This window comes from Patella vulgata, chromosome 3 (genome assembly GCF_932274485.2).
Source record: "Patella vulgata chromosome 3, xgPatVulg1.2, whole genome shotgun sequence".
Classification (NCBI taxonomy): Eukaryota; Metazoa; Mollusca; class Gastropoda; family Patellidae; genus Patella; species Patella vulgata.
In genome coordinates, this window is record NC_065881.2 from 46,919,099 (window position 1) to 46,936,574 (window position 17,476).

Below are 17,476 nucleotides of genomic sequence, written 5' to 3' on the forward strand. Positions count from 1 at the left end.
ATATCAGTTCAAAAATGGTTCAATTTCATTCAGTATTTAAAAAGTTATGTTGAGCTGAATTTTCATTGACCTATGCTGCTTGAGCATAACAAGACGCCACCATCTTTTATTGGTGGCACATGGTTCTAGTTTAAATCCGATTAAATCCAAGCCAGGAGGTTATCTAGCGTTAGTATTTTGATTAGGTTTTCTTAACTAAATGTTAAATAATCAATCTGAGTACACATTTAGAGAAATTTTTATATTTTATTGAAAATGCAAATGGCACATCAGGCCTTTAAGTCTGTATATAATTTTTTCGTTTTCCAAAGAAATGTCATACATTCAATTAACCCAATTCTTCTGGAGAGAACATACCTTTAAATATATCAACAAAACTGAATATATATAATATATATGGTTCTAACCTCTATTGTTTCTCTATGTATTTTATAAGTATCCTCTTGTAAAGCTACTCCTCTTAATGTAACAATTAAAGCTGCCCCTCCACATACTACAGGTCTAGTTTCAAGCCTCCATTGTTCTGTAAATACTCCAGCATTCTCAGATTTAAACACAAATGGAAACTTCATTGTTTCTCCTGGTAGAATCACACCTAAAATAATAAATAATAAACTGTACACAAAATTCCATTTAAAATTTAAATACAAAAATAGTTATTGAAAAATAAGGCTTAACACTTAAGGCTTAAGGGGTGATGACAAGGACCTGTGAGGAGGGGATGGTAATGGTGCCACAATAGGGGCGGGGGCCCCACAAAACATGAATAACACCAGGGCCCTAAAAACATACTGGCAGTACCTCACTTGTATTACTGAATGCATTTCAATCAATCACCATTATGCAATTAATTGATTTAGTGTTCTAATTGGAATCGTACATTTGAAACGGTGATTGTCAAAGTGGTGTGCATCCAAAATGGCCACAGCATACATAACAGAAGGTTTGTTTAATAAATATTTTGTATGCCAGTGGGAATTTTATTTGATTTTTAGTATATATCTAATGCATTTGAGGAGAATAATTTTTACAATCTAAATTACTTTAAAAATTCTCCTTTTTTTCAAACCTGGAAACTCAGTTGGAACAACTATGAAGGTTCTTCTAGGCCACCCATGCTGAACAACCTTAACCCAACCAAATTATTTAATTAAGATTCTATAATCAAATGGATCTTACCACTGCTGTTGTTGAAATAAAATCGTTGGATATATGACTTGACCAGTTCAAATCGGTTTTCAGTTGGTAGTTTCTGAAATAGAAGTGTACTGAAGATTAAACAAAAAATTACATTACATAAAAGCAATTTTTCCTTGAATTAGTGAATGGATCTTATTGACCAAAAATTAGTTCTCTTAAAATCGCTTGGAAGATTAGGCCCCTACTGTGGTAAAAAAATGTCATTAAGATGGCCTACTCACTTTAAGATACTATCAAATTAAAGAAATTCAAGTTTTAGGTGAATAAACACCCTGTTTTCTGGTTAGTTATGTAGGTGTAAGCAAATGATTTAACAAGCATTTTAAATATTCTTACCTTCCAATCAAAGTATATAGATGTTGTTCCATTATTAACTATTTCCAAATAAGATGTTACCCTCACGTTAGTATAAGCTTCAAATGTAACTCTAGCTTCTATACCGATTTGATCTTGAAAACTGTGACTATCACCTGTCCATCTCGCAGGTTGACCAGCAAACTCAAGAGATGGACCAAATATAGGTGCAGGGTAAACATCTGGATGGTCTCTTAATGGATCTCTATTCAAAGAAATTAAGCAAAATGAATATTTGATTAATGCAAATTATTTTATTTTGAAATACTTTCTTACTGACAGATAAGAAAATGGGAAATTTTATCTCTCTCGGAATGGTTTTCCAATATATTTAAATCTCCAAATGTCCCAATTTTGAGATAATTAAGACTTGAAGTCTACATTTCCTTGATTTGAAAGTTTTAAGGGTTTTAAAAGCTCTATAAAGTTATACATTAACTTACACATAAGTTTCTTCCTCCTCTGTTTCTATTTCTGTTAAACCAGAATGTGATTCTATATCCTGTGATTTTTGTACAGGTCTGTTAGTTCCTATGATTTCTAAACCATCAAAATTCTAAGTTAAAATAAAATGACATATGTACAGTAAGTTGTCAGTAGAACAGTAGAATATATCACTTTATTAATATAGATCGGCTGGCAAAATAAGTAAACAGACTTGTTGAAATTAAATTATATTTACTTACACAACACAATTAGAATGTAGATTTAAACATACATTATGCAAGAGCTAAATCTGCCTATTGCAAGTCTTTTTTTAGGCCTGAAATGTTATCTAAATTTTTAATTAGACATTAATTAACTTATCCAGAGCATAATCAACTCTCGGTGTCATCGCTAGCCTGCGATGTTTATTGGATTAGGTTCCAATTTGCTATTCGACAACCATTCATGATTTAATCATGAAATGGTCATGGATAATCAAGACTATGTTTTTTATCGTACTGACTTTAATAATGATGATCGAGGTTGGGCCAAAAATTCAATCGCTAAAATCTTGGTTCAGGGTGGATCATTTTGACTGAAATTTTCAGCAAATTCCCTTTTATATTATCTAGTTTTTAACAATTATAGTGAGAACTGACATCTCTTTATCTAATCTCCCATAATGTATCTTTAATAAAAAATATCTATGTCTATTACAACAATTCTGAGTCGCTTTTCCATGTAAAGGGAAGCAACTCTCTTTTATCCAAAAATGCCCAAACTCACTGGTTGATGTGGATCTATTTCATTGATTAGATGCTGTAACTGTTTTTGACGAGCCGATAGATAAGGCGTTTTATGCCAGGGATAATGAACTTCATTTCTGTGATATTCACCCCAAGTCCAACCTAAAATAAAACAATAAATAAAAGAGTCAACAAATATATTATTGCATTCTCTATAGTTTTTAAAAATAATCATTTTTATATTTCCTATTATGGTATGCTTCTCAATTTTTATATTGAAGACTTAACTTACAGATATCTTTTCTTTTATGAATAAATCTAAATAAACACAAAAGCAGATCCCTTCCTTTATTTCAATGGGGATATAGATTATGTACATGTACCATATATATTTTGTTTTAATTTCATAACAACAATCACCCTTTAGCCCTTACTTGTTTATAATTGGCTATTTTGCATGTTGTTCAATTAATCTGATTCGGCTATCAATTACAGGTATTCCAATATGTAGATTAAAGACATTGATAATCAATAAACTATAATACATACTTATGGAAGAACAATTACTGATTCATTTAGGCAACATTTCGAAGAGTATTCTCTCAACGTTTTCAAGCAACGTTGAAACGTCGCCTAGATAAATCAGTAATTGTTCTTCCATAAGTATGTGTTATAGTTCATTGCTCTATCCAGTTACTAAATGCCTCTAAAAGATTAAAATTTATAATCACTCACATAAAAAGCTTTACAAACATTACATGCACCACAGATTTTTATACAACTACATAACTACAAGCATACATAAAAGCAGATTAATGACACTCTCTATGTTACAAATTAATTATATCTTATTATGAAAAGACAGGAATCTCATTTGGGCAATTCTGACCTGTCAATGTCTGGATAAGATTTCTATTTTCAAATCAACCAGCGGCTGCCAGGCAGGATACGCCCACATTTTTCAAGAGATGGATAAAGAACAAGCTAAACAAAAAGCGATTTTTCGTAACATCAAGGGCCATAATTCAGGAAGGTACGATCAGATATGTGCGAATATCTACAGGAATAAAATTAAAATCGGATCAAAATTGTGACCTCTAGGGGTTTACACTATTTGCGTGGACAGGAGGCCATTTTGTCTGGCAGTTTTGGTTCTATTTTCATGAAATGCGAACTCAACCAACAATACGGTGTAACCGTGACATATTCAAACATATGTGCGAATATCGAAAGGAACCGAGATCTTTGGGTTATAAACTTACATTTCAAGTTTCAACAAAATTGGATAAAAATTGTGACCTCTATAAGGTCCACAAGCTAAAAACGAATTTTTCGTACAATCAGGGGCCATAATCCATGAAGTTACGGTCTGATACATGCCAATATCGAAAGGAACCGAGATCTTAGGTAGATAAACCTATATTTCAGTTTGGTTGAAATCAGATAAAAATTGTGACCTGTAGAGTGTCCACAAACAATTGTGGACGGACGGACAGGGTCGACGACAATAAACGTCCACATGAAAATGTGGGCGTGTAATAAAAAAAACCATTCTGAACAATTAATGATCTTAATTCTATTATCTCAGATTGCAGATTTATAAAAACAATTGGACTATAATAGTCAGGATGATTTGGAACCCTATCTTCAGTATGGGAAAATCAGTTAAAATTGTTTTCTATTATATCTTAAAAATGGGCCTCTACACAAACGTCTATATAAAAGGAGAAAGAAAGATATGTTCAAATAACTGATTATATATCCTTTTACACAACATAATTACTTTAATATGCTATAATTAAATTATTACTTACGACTTGTCAAATCTTATGGTAAGAAAAGATAAGTTAAATTATTTACATTTATAAATAATAATAGAGATTTTACTTTCTAAAAACTGAGGTTAGATCAAAAGATCGTAAGCTTATTGCTCTGCAGGATACAAAAAAATAATCATTTTTTATGTTGAGATCAATAAATATTGTACATATATCCAGCTTACCTTTCTCTTGTCGTATGGTCTGTGGTATACCAACATGTTCTAAAGGGGGATAATTACCACATTCCGTCTGGTTCAATGTCATGCTGAAAAGAATATGACAAATATGTTCAGTTTCTTAACAACAAATTTTCACATGATTTGAAAGAAATCAGACACAGTTTAACATTTAAAGATTGGTCAATCTCTGTGCCTGAAATTATATTCAACTAAAAATCATATCCTTACTGTACTCCTCCAACTTCATCACCAAGTAATTTCTGCTGATTCCAAAATTCACTTCCAACACGATCTGGAAATAGGTTAAAACTAGAAGGTAATGTTATGAAATGAAATGAAAAATGGGGCTTAATGTCCTACTTTTCTTGATATAATCTAAAAAGAAAACATAATAGGTGAGACGTTGAAATGTGTCTGAGTGATTTATTTTGTAACGACAAGACTGTTGACATGAGTCTGTGTTTTTTTTTTTCAAGAGATATGAGACCTGTTGAATGTAATAAATGATTTATTGTAATATAAATATGTTAAATATAAACAAACTTACAGCCTTTCCCATAATCTACAGCTGGAATAGTTTTATCTATAAGTTCACGTTTTTCCTGCATTTTACGATAATTATCAGCTTGATTCATTGTTAAATCCTCTGGATTCACTTGTAATAAATCTGAAAAATATTATTTAATCGTAATCCTTGTTGGCTAAGAAAGGGTAAATCCTAATTAATATTATGACCACACATCTCTGGAAGCAAACTAAAGTGAACCCACAAGGGAATGCAGCAGGGTGGGACCTTTGGTTGGAGATGGGAGTTATCTTACTACAGATATCTTTGACCCCAACAAATATCACAAATTAGGCATATTTAAACACAATAATAACAGTGTCAATAATGGACAATGAAATGAAATGGGGTTTATCATCCTACTGTTCTGCACCGACTCGGATAATGAAGACAGGCATAAGTCTCAGTTTTTCATCCCATCCGAACGACTAGATAACATTCCTTGACAGGCCCTTGATCCTACACTACTGACAAATGAAAACTGTACTGGAAAATTCTGGGGAACTTTCTCGGCCAACACCTGAATCAAACCCCTGATCCTTGGTTCGTAATGTGGCTCCCCAATAATGGACAACATGGACAATAATGTCAAACAAGTATGGATAAAATGGGCTATGTTTCAATTACTTACTAGATATATAACCTTGCTGTTTCTTTCTTTCTATCATTTTTAACTGCCAATTAATCAAAGCATTGTTTTCATCAGCTGTCTTTCGTATATTAGATTGTTTAACTTTTTGATATTTTAATGTTGGTTTATCTGATTGGTCAACGTCAACTCTTGGTGTTTCAACATTCTGGAATAAAGTGTATAGATATACAAACCCCATATTGTCACAAAAAGTGAAATGCTTAAAATGGATATTTGGTTTTAGTACATCATTACTTTACAAATTTTAATCATGCTTCAAAACTTTTAAGGAGGTTACTTCATATAACATATATCTGAATATATTTTGTTTTACAGCCATGCTGAATAATTTCCCCATTGTATAGACAAACTATTTGAATTGCTTATAAATTTTATCTAATTACCCTAATTATCTAATTTTATCTAATGTAGTGAACTATATCTTCAGTCTATTTTTCAAAGCCATACAGTTAGAACAATAGTTTTTGTCATGCATTGCCCCTCCCTAAAAAATTTACCTTTGGCTTGATGTGATATTTCATAGAAATGAAAATCCATACAGAAATATCTGTTATAGTGAGATTTCATAGTTGCTTCATGGTAGAAAAAATAAGGTGTGTTTTTTTTATTGTTTACAAAAAATAAAGTAATGGGTAATGCTAATTAATAACTTTCAATGTAATGTGTAATGGTAATGAATTACATTGCTAAAAATAATAGAGTGGGAGCCCAGGGGGGTCAACTTAGCCGAAAAGTGTACCAATTTTCTCCTATATGGATGGTATCAATGCATGCATATCGGGTATCATCAGAATGTAAGTCTGCTGGGTATCTGAAGGTGGGTGTGTAGTATTCCACGTCCAAAATGCCATGCCCCCAACTAGGCTAGATGAGCTCAAAAGTGTACCACATGAAAATCGTATAGCAGTGTACCAAACATCTTCAGATTTTACAAAAACACTCTGACAGACATTTCTAGTGGTGGGGTACCCCTGACAGAGCTATGTAATTGTCAGACAATTGTAGGGTGGAGTATTCCCGACAAGAGTTATCTAATTTCCAGCTAGGCCCCAGTCCCGGTCAAAGTTCCAATTTTACCATGCAGCCTACCTTCCACCATCAATTATCAAAGATAATTTCTCAGGTACCAAGATCAAGTAAGAAATAAAACCTTCATTTTATTTATGTTGTACCGTCACCCAGATCAACCATTTAACCAAATCGTACTGAATCTAGACCATGAGCACTAAACCTGGGGAATTGAAGGAAAGGAATGCTGGTGTATCTCAGTTTTTCTCCGAACTTTTGACATATTGAACTTTTACTTAAATTTGTGTGGTACCTGTAGGTAGATCTTCCATCAGTATTATTTGACCTGTTAAAATTTACTGAGATTTTTGTAGTATCTGCAGGTCTACCATCAGTACGGTTTGACTTGTTTAACCATATAGCGGTTTTTGTGGTACATGCAGGTCTATCATCGGTGTGGTTTGACTTATTTAACCTTATTGAGATTTTTGTGGTACTGTAGATCCATCATCAGTACGGTTTGACCTGTTTAAACTTACTGGGATTTTTGTGGTACTTGCAAGTCTCCCATTCATATGGTTTCATGTTGTAGTTTAATTGAGGAATTAGAAAAAAGTTTGTTTTTATCATTACCATTTAAAATTGTACTTACTATAAAGTCTCCTCTTTTAACAGCTTCATTGTGAAAATCATCAAATGATCCCAGTAAACTATGGGATAGAACATCACCTTTACTGTTGTACTGTGGTCCGCCATAACCCGAATAATTTATAGGTTTTAATGGGGCATCTTCAGAAGCTGGTCGGGCAACGGTTATACTGAAACATTTTAACATAATAAATCTATGTAGACATTGGCAATGTATGAATATTTTCACAAATTATTCATATTTCAGATGGAAATAGAATTTTTTTTTATGCATATCAAGATGTTCAACATTTTTCAAACCAAGGAAGGTTAAGATATTACTCATACAGCCATTTTATATATTTCCTTGAATTCCATGGCCTATTTTCATTTGTAAATTACTTTACTATCAAACCTTAATTTTTTCAGATACATTTGTAAAAGTTAATTAAATGTCAGAAATGGACTTACTTGAAAGGTTTAGGTTTATCCCATTCTGAAGCAGGTTTTAATTTTCTAACACTGATTTTCTGTGACACTGGTGTTTTCTTCCTTTCAGCTGGAGGTTTTGGTTCATGTAACTAAATTCAAATTTTCTATAGTAGCAAAAACTTCACCATCTTTATCAGAGTAAATGACAACAAAAATCTACATTGCATGAGGCAGGGTATGCTTACAATTACCACCTTTCAAATGGGATAATTTTTGTACATTTGAAAAGTCCTTTAGTCAAAATACCAAAATTTATTTCTTGGCTAGGTATTGTCTGTCACGAGTCATGACCACCTTTAGCACTTATTTTTTTCCATGAAAATTAAAGAAATTGTTTAAATATTGCGTGTCTCTTACATGTATATACACTTATCTCCTTCACTGAAGAGTAGGTGTACCCTGAACCTAGCTACTCAACAACAAGCAAAAACAAAGAGTCTGATTTTTCTTTTTTTTAAAGTGCTGAATCTTGTGTTGTTATTTCAAAACTTTGCTCATCGGACATACTCAGAAGCCATAATTAGTTGACTAGAAATCACTGTCAGTTATAGGAATAGAGTCAATAAGCATGCATTCCCTTTCATTGACCTCTTACACAAATATTTCTTATGTTATGTAGTACATGTATATTGCATTCTGAATAATATTTATGATCATGATCTGAATTTTAATTGGAATTTATGGTTTCAATTGAGGACATTATTTTGGTTTTAAAAAATCAAACTATTTTAAGCATACCAACTAAAAAGACCCAAATAAATTCTTGTTAAAGTCTCTTACTTTCAATATTTCTTCGGATTTAATCTGTAATTTTTCAATTTCTTCATTCCAGATGACATTTGGTGATGGTGGTCGATTCTCGTCAGTCGTGTCTTGAGAAGGAGTTGCAGATTTCTCTGGTGTTCCATCTCGTTTTTTGTTTTTTAATCGATCTGAAAAAGTCAATAAAATAAGCTTAGTTTTGTAATTTATCTACATTGTAATTTTCTATATTTGCTCACGAGGGGTCTTCAGTTCAGTCAATAATTAGAATGTCTACCATTTCACTAATCTGTACACTCAAGGCTCCTCCTGTAAAAATTAATTCAAATGCTGTACTTGGCTAAAAGAAACCCATTTAAAAGAGTCTGTTTAATTCCCAAATATCAAAGAAGACTTACGAGGTCCTGACATACGTCTGCCTAGACTACCCCGACTGGCTCTTCTACCCAACATCTTACTGTTTGAGTTCAGCATATTTTCCTTCCACTATTTCACAATTAATTTAATCAAATTCAACACTTCAAAAATACATTCTTGTGAAAGCTAGAAGCGATCAAAAATGAAAACCTGTTGAAGAACGGTCAGTAATGAAGATTTATCTGTGAAATTTAGTAATCTGTCAAATTATGCGAGAAAGTATGGTGAAAGAGTTAATCTGGACTATTGTAATTCAAGCTATTGACAGTCATGAATCCCCAACTCCTCAAAGATTGCTAGACAACGGTTTATTTAATATACACCAGTAGTAATAAAATACTATATCACTAGGAATTATCTGAAAGACAGATAATAGTATTTTGTATGATTAAACGCATATTGATCTTGATAGATTGGTTTCAACGCATCAAAAGCAGACGTCCATTTGTAACTGACGTGCATAAAATGAAGGTATCATAAAATCTGTACTGGTGTGGAATTTACGTATTTTTTAATACCCATTATGTATAACACAACCTAATATGACATACAAGTATCTGGGTTCAATAAATATTGACATGTCTAAAACTCTAATATTTAGAATACAGATTAGGAGACTTTGATCGAACATGCCACAGCTCCATGGTAAATTTTCCATAAAATATATACAGTACTAAACTGGTTATAAATTAATTTTCTGTGAAGCCATTTTAAAGTTGTGTGATGTGACAGTCAATATTAGACTAACAAGAAATATTTAAAGACAGCAGAGAGGGCCACAACAGATAATAGGATCTTTTATGACCAAGTCACAGATTTCATGACAGATTTTAAGGTAACCCAAAAATCTTAAACTAACATCATAACTAAACATGGACGTTAACCATATATTATGCAAGAGCCAAATATGCCTATTGCAGGTCTTTCTATAGGCCTGAAATGTTATCTAAATTATTAATTAGACATTAATTAACTTATCCAGACCATAATCAACTCTCGATGTCAACTCTAGCCTGCGATATTTACTTGATTAGGATCTGATTTGCTGCTCAATTTTCATTCATGATTTTATCATAAAATGGATAATTGAGACTATGTTTTTTATGGTACCGACTTTAGTAATGATGACTGAGGCTAGGACGAAAATTCAATCGCTAAAATCTTGGTTCAGAGTGGATCAATTTGACTGAAATTTTCAGCAAATTCCCTTTACATTATCTAATTTTTAACTATTATACTGAGAACTACCAGCTCTTTATCTAATCTCCATAATGTATCTTTAAGAGACTGAGTAACAACTTTGTTTCTTGAAAAGATGTATGGAAATTCAAATTGGAATAGGCTTTAATTTGTTGGATACATTGATTGTATTAAGTTTTGAATTCCATTATCAAAATTTTAAAGATACTTTAAGTCCTGATGCTCCATTTTAAGCAATAGGAATCCCTTGCAAACTGCAACGTTGTGAAATTGAATCTCTGATGGGAAAGTCTGTCCACAAATGATTCAATTCCATTCAGTATTTACAAAGATATGCAGAAGTGAAACTATAGATCTATGCTGCTCAAGCATAACAATATTTTATCAGTAGCAGAGAAACCTAATGGGCCTAGTTAAAATACAATCGAATCCAAGTCAGGAGCTATTATACTAATATAGCCTAGTTATTTGATTTCGTTTTTTTTTAATTAAATGTTTATTAATCAATCTGAGTACATAATTGGTATGTGAATTTTGATATTTAAATGAAAATGCAAATGGTGCATCAGGACATTTAAAACTACTAGTGTGTTTTCTTGGTATAGCTTCACCCATTGTTAGTAGGCCTATAATCAAGCTATAAGATTTATCTGAATTGTATAATGCATTTGTTGTTTATTGATGGTGTTTGTCATGTGAATCTTGTTTGTGGTGCAGTTATCCTGCACTTATAATACTGCAGTTATTTATCAAACTCATTTGTCTTCCTTTAATTCTGTTCGCACCAGATAAGAAGACTATTATTGATTGGAAATCAGCAATTGTCATTGATAACTTCAGACTTTATTGTTGTAACAAATCCTAAATAACACTAGTTATTCATTCCACAAAAAATATCAATTTAGTGAACTACTTGTACCAATGAAAAACACACTCACAATGACCCCAATCAATTTTTCTTCTTTAGAGCACAGAATGAACAATAAATACAAATAAAGGGGGCAGTAAACAATAAGTTTATTGATTTCCTGAGTTGTATTATAAAAATAAATCTAGTTTGTACAGCTAGAATTAATATCCATAGATTTTGTTATAATTAATGATTCTAATATATACTGTATTTGTAAATATTGGTTTTGTAGACACAACATGGACACAATACACCATTAGTTTCCACATTGACTCTAATGCCAATGGTAATTTTTGTCTCTTTGACAGGCTCAAACGTTCTTCCAACAATAACTGTGACCAATGTCAGAAATTGTCAAAAATCGTCAAAAATCAATAGGGGTCATCCTTCTAAAATGCCAAAATTTCATAATGACAAAATTGACAACTGTTGTCCCGGGACTCCTAATAAGGTTCCGTTATCAAGGGGCTAACTCTTGGAATTATCATTGAAAATCGATAAATATCAATATCCGCAAAACATGTTTGTAATATAAGATCCACAATTTTGAAATTGAATTAAGAGTTATACCCAAATGACCTATTCCCCATTTGTGTATACAGCAAAAATAATGGAAATGAAATGAAATGAATTGGGGTTTAACATCCTACTGTTCTGCTCTGACTAAGCTAATGAAGATGTGCATACACCATACAGTGTGCTATGAGGGAAATTTTGCCCGGACAGCAGCGCTATGGCCTACTCTTATATCGAATTCCAACCTCCAAGGAATCTTTTACTTGCACACCAATGTATACGTGGGACCTTGGTTTTTCGTCCCATCCAAACTACTATACGTTGTCCCTTACCAGGTCCAGGAAGAACAAGGAGAAACCACATCGGAAAATCCCGATGAACTTTCTCTGCCAAAGCAGGGATCGAACACAGGACCTCCAGGTTTTGACGAAATTCAAACTCAACTGAAATTATGGTGTAACAGTGATATATTTGAACAGTTTTTAAAATCAAAGAACAAGCGGTTTCCATGCATGATACACCCACATTTTGCAAGAGATGGACAAGCTAAAAAAAATGGGTTTTTTTTGTACAATCAGGGGCCATTATTCAGGATGTTACAGTCTGACATGTGACAATATCAAAAGGACCAAGATCTTTGGGATATAAACATATATTTTAAGCTTCATCAAAATCAGATAAATATTGTGACCTCTAGAGTGTTCACGTGCTAAAAACACAATTTTTCGTACAATCAGAGGCCATAATCCATGAAGTTACTGTCTGATATGCGTGAATATCGAAAAGAATCAACCTTTTTGGGAGATAACCATATATTTCTAGTTTCATCAAAATCAGATAAAAATTTTGACCTCTAGAGGGCCAGCAACCTTGGTATTACATACTTTTACACTATTAGTGTATGAGGAATGGCCATTTTTGTAACAGTTCCAGTCTGATTTTTATGAATTTCAGAATCAACCATAATTACAGTGTAATGGTGATATATTTGAATGTTTTTTAACATGAAATACAAATTGTGATCTCTAGAGGTTCCACAAACTAAAAACGTGATTTTTTGTACAATCAGGGACCATAATCCAGGAAGTTATGGTCCGATAAGTGCCAATATCAAAAGGAACCGATATCTTTGGGTTATAAACATATATCTTTGGGTTATAAACATACATTTTAAGAGCCATTCCACGAGAAAACCATGCAATATCAGGCAGATGTTCGAAGGTGGGGGGCGGCCGATTGAGTTCATACTCACAGGGTTTGGTCGACCCATCAAGCTTACTCCCCAGCCAAAATCGCCGATATCAGAAATCAACCATTTCCGAGATACAGGCCGATTACGTTTTTCGGATGATTTTTGTCATTTTTAGGCCAAATTTTATCTATTTTTGTCGCACTACGACCACTCTTGCATGACCCTGGCGAACTAGGTTTTGGTTGTTCGTAATAGTTGGGGTCTTATCCTATCAAATTATCATGGTCACCCGGTTCAAGTTCATTTTCCATAGGTGTCAGGAGACTACACAAGATACGTGTCTGGAGATACCTGAAATGTACCCTTTCATCAGATCGCGATAACTCCACTGGAGCAGGTTTTGCGATAAAAATTAAAATCAATTTATTTGCAGCTTGACCGGTTCTAACAACAAGAAATAAAATTGTTGTCAGCTAACCTGCAAAAGTATGAAAATTTGTGTCGAAAGTTACCAAAAACTTTAGTTTTGATTGGGATACATTGGCGGATTATTCAGGTACCCAATCGCCAATATTGTTATTCAAAGTAGTCAATATATCAACTCCAACTCCCCTTCAACCCGCTTTGCCAAAATATCCAGTCTCGGTATTCAGTCTACAAATCCAAGATGGCGTCTCCCAGTGAATATAGATTTTCGCAAATTCTCGATCTAAAATGTAAATCCTGATTATTTAAACATTTTTTTTCTATGAAAAATTTCAATTCAAAATTTTGAAAAACAGTCGAGTTGGAGCAGATGAAAGTCGACAATTATTCAAAACAGACCCAATTTCCATGAAAATTGCCTATTTAGCCTTCACCGTGACCTTCAATCGCGAGGTCATCAGGGATACAATTTGAAGTTCACACGTTGCTCTATCGACAAACCATATCTCATTCGAAAATATTGAAAAACAAATGAGTTAGAGTTGGGATTTCAAAAATTTTCTTGTCAGAAATTTTACCGAAAATAAAGGGGTATAACTATTACCATTATTTAAGCAGACGGATTCACACCACAATTAAAAATCACGTGTCAACAAAATATTCAAATTCGCACGTAATAAAAGTAGGAACACCTCGCTATTTTTGTACGCGCACATTCTCGTGTGGATGTATATTGTCGCCGCCCCTGCCCGCCCGTCCGTCAACAGTTTGTTTATGGGCACTCTACAGGTCACAATTTTTATCCATTTTCAACAAAACTTGAAATATAGATTTATGTCCCGAAGAATTCGGCTCCTGTCGTTATTTGCATGTATCGGACCTTAACTTCATGGACTTTGTGAAAAAACACGTTTTTAGCTTGTGGACACTGGAGGTTAAAATTTTTATCCGATTTTGATGAAACTTAAAAGGTATGTTTATAACCCAAGGAACTCGGTTCCTTTCGATATTCTCGCATATTGAATCTTAACTTCCTGGATTATGGCCCATGATTGTAGCCCCTCAAGAGGTCACAATTTTTATTTTATTTTTAAAAACGTTTTTAATAGATGGCGGAGTTCGAATTTTGTGAAAATTCCAAGGTTGTGGACACTCTCGAGGCATACCTGATTTTCATGAGACTTAAAACAATTATGTTTAGATCCCAAAGATCTCGGTCCCTGTTGATATTCACGCATATCGGACCATAACTTTGTGGAATATGACCCCCGATTTTAAGAAAAATCGCGTTTTTAGCTTGAAGTTCCTCTTGAGATCACAATTCTTATCCGATTTTAAAAACCGTTTCATTATATCACCGTTACGCCCTAATGACAATTAAGTTTGAAATTTCATGAAAATCGGAGAGAAACTGCCCGACAAAATGACCGCTCCTCATACGCAAATAGTGTAAAAGTATGTAATTCCAATTTTTATCCGATTTTGATGTAACTTAAAATGTATGTTTATATACCAAAGATCTCGGTTCCTTTCGATATTCGCGCATATCACATTGTAGCTTCTTGAATTAAGATCCCTGAATATACGAAAAAACATGTTTTAATCTTGAAGTCCCTCTAAATGAAACTTTTATATTATATACTTTTATATCCCAAAGATCTTGATTCTTTTGACATTGTCGCATGTCGGACTGTAACATATTGGATAATGGCCCCTGGTTGTACGAAAAATCGCTTTTTATTTAGCTTGTTCCCTGTCCATCTCTTGCAAAATGTGGGTGTATCTTGCATGGCAACCATTTATTCATATTTAATTCCCGTATGGTATTCAAATTTATGTCAGTAATATTCCTACAAAATTACGTGTTTTCGAAATACGATAGAATGAGATTTGCCGATCGGTGCCTGTTTCAATCAAATTCACGCCAGTAATATTCCCCCAAAATTACGAGTCTTCGTTTATACGTCATTAAATGAAGAAAGGTGTCCGAAATAAGAATTATTTGTGGTGATGTCAAATCATTTTCGTAAAATGGTATTTTAAAATTACATTGATTGTTAAATCACTTGTAAAAGGCATACATAACTTCGGCATGGAGCGTACGTGACCGTTAACATATAACATATACAGTCGTTTCGTAGTAGCCACTGCCTTACATAGTAAGCGATTTTCGTGCAATAATCGAGAACGCGAGAAAGTGCCACTGTATATAGGAACTTATATATGGTGTCTGAAAAGAAGTAGTTTCATTACGGAAAATAAGTTAGATTTAATAGCTAACAATAGACAGAGGTTTTGAAATTTATAATGACTGTCCATTGATTTGGGGTGTTATATATTATTAGGATAATATGTTACATCAAGGACTAGTGTGCTGTCGGTTGATATCAATGAGATTAAATTTTCCGGCAATGGAGAAACCATCGAGGTAATCACGTAGATAAGGTTGATACTCACCCTTATTGTATTGATGAAAAGTCCGACAAAAAAGGTGGTTTCGAATCCCCGGCAGTACGTGACAAGGAGTAGGGTCGCCTGTCCAACCTCGTGGGTTTTCTCCGGGTCCTCCGGTTTCCTCCCACTGCTAAAGACCCCTACGCGCAAGCGAATTATTGAAATAAAATTAAACCATATGTTAGTCCCGAAATGACCTAGTTTGTGTCGAGTGGACGTTAAACCCCATTTCTCTCTCTCTCTCTCTCTCCGACAAAAAAAAGCAATAACTTCTGTTCAAGATTAGATTGATGACTTTCCCGACAAAGTAATAAGTCAGTCAAGCAAGACAGATTAAGCAGGTAAACAACGTAGGTGTATAGACGTAAAATAGTACGATAAATACGCCGATCACTTAATTACCTAATCAATCCAGCCTATTATCAACAATTATCGGGATGAGTGGTAGTTATACACTCAGTTTACTACATGTATATTAATTTTGAAATTCTGAATATTATTCATCATATCTTGATGTCCAATTGGGCATATTCCTGGCCAAACATTTGGAAAATAGCGTAGGACATGTCCGGAATATACGGGCAAAATCCCAACACTTTAGAAACTAAAATTCTACGCGAAAAGTGACGAATTTCGTAACTTTCGACACAAATTTTCATGCTGTTGAAGGTTAGTTGACAACGATTTTATTTTTCTATGTTGTTAGAACAGGTCAAGCTGCAAATAAAACGATTTTCATTTTTATCGCAAACCCTGCTCCAGTGGAGTTATCGCAATTTGAAGAAAGAGTATAATTCAGGTGTCTGCAGACATGTATTTTGTGTAGTGCCATGACACCTACAGAAAGAGAGGTTGCATTGGGTGACCATTATAATAAGGTAGGGTGAGATCTGGACTATAATCACCAACCAAAACTTAGTTCGTCATTGGTCGATTAACGGCGACAGCAATGTAACAAAAATGGTCGAAATTTGACCTGAAAATGACGAAAATCAGCCGAAAAACGTAATCGGGCTGCATCTTAGAAACGGTTGATTTCTAAAATCGGCGATTTTGGCTGGGAATAGGCTGGATGGGTCGACCAAACCCAGTAAATATGAAATCAATAGGCCGACCCCCACCTTCGAACCTTCTGCATGGTTTTCTCGTGGAATGGCTCTTAAGTATCACTAAAATCAGATAAAAATTGTGACATCTAGAGGGCCCACAACCTTGGTATTCACTATTGCATGCTTTTACATTATTTGCATCATGGGGAGTGGCCATTTTATTGGGCATTTATTAAATATGAACTCAACCATAACTACGTTAACTGTGGTATATTTGAACGTTTTTTTAAATGAAATAAAACTTACAGTATGACATCTAGAAGGTCCACAAGCTAAAAACGTGTTTTATGTACAATCAGGTGCCATAATCCAGGAAGTTAGGCTCTGATATGTGCCAATATCAACAGGAAACAAGATCATTGGGATATAAACATATCCTTAAAGTTTCATCTAAATTGGATAATAATTTTGACCTCTAGAG

At 33.7% G+C, this 17,476-nt stretch overlaps 1 protein-coding gene across 9 annotated transcripts in view; it reads right to left on the reverse strand.

The window, feature by feature from the left end:
• Positions 1-17,476, reverse strand: part of LOC126815495 (MYCBP-associated protein) — a 45,646-nt gene that overhangs the window by 11,730 nt on the left and 16,440 nt on the right. For 8 of the 9 annotated variants that reach the window (XM_050541174.2, XM_050541172.2, XM_050541168.2 and 5 more), the window contains exons 2-14: positions 8,850-9,001; positions 8,049-8,158; positions 7,603-7,768; positions 5,922-6,087; positions 5,273-5,392; positions 4,954-5,017; positions 4,729-4,811; positions 4,541-4,552; positions 2,767-2,888; positions 1,998-2,110; positions 1,537-1,759; positions 1,180-1,252; positions 408-595 (exon numbers count right to left, since the gene is read on the reverse strand). In XM_050541174.2, the coding sequence (XP_050397131.2) occupies positions 408-595; positions 1,180-1,252; positions 1,537-1,759; positions 1,998-2,110; positions 2,767-2,888; positions 4,541-4,552; positions 4,729-4,811; positions 4,954-5,017; positions 5,273-5,392; positions 5,922-6,087; positions 7,603-7,768; positions 8,049-8,158; positions 8,850-9,001 (1,592 nt within the window). The remainder of the gene's footprint in view (positions 1-407; positions 596-1,179; positions 1,253-1,536; positions 1,760-1,997; positions 2,111-2,766; positions 2,889-4,540; positions 4,553-4,728; positions 4,812-4,953; positions 5,018-5,272; positions 5,393-5,921; positions 6,088-7,602; positions 7,769-8,048; positions 8,159-8,849; positions 9,002-17,476) is intronic. The other variant, XM_050541167.2, reaches the window with a different exon arrangement.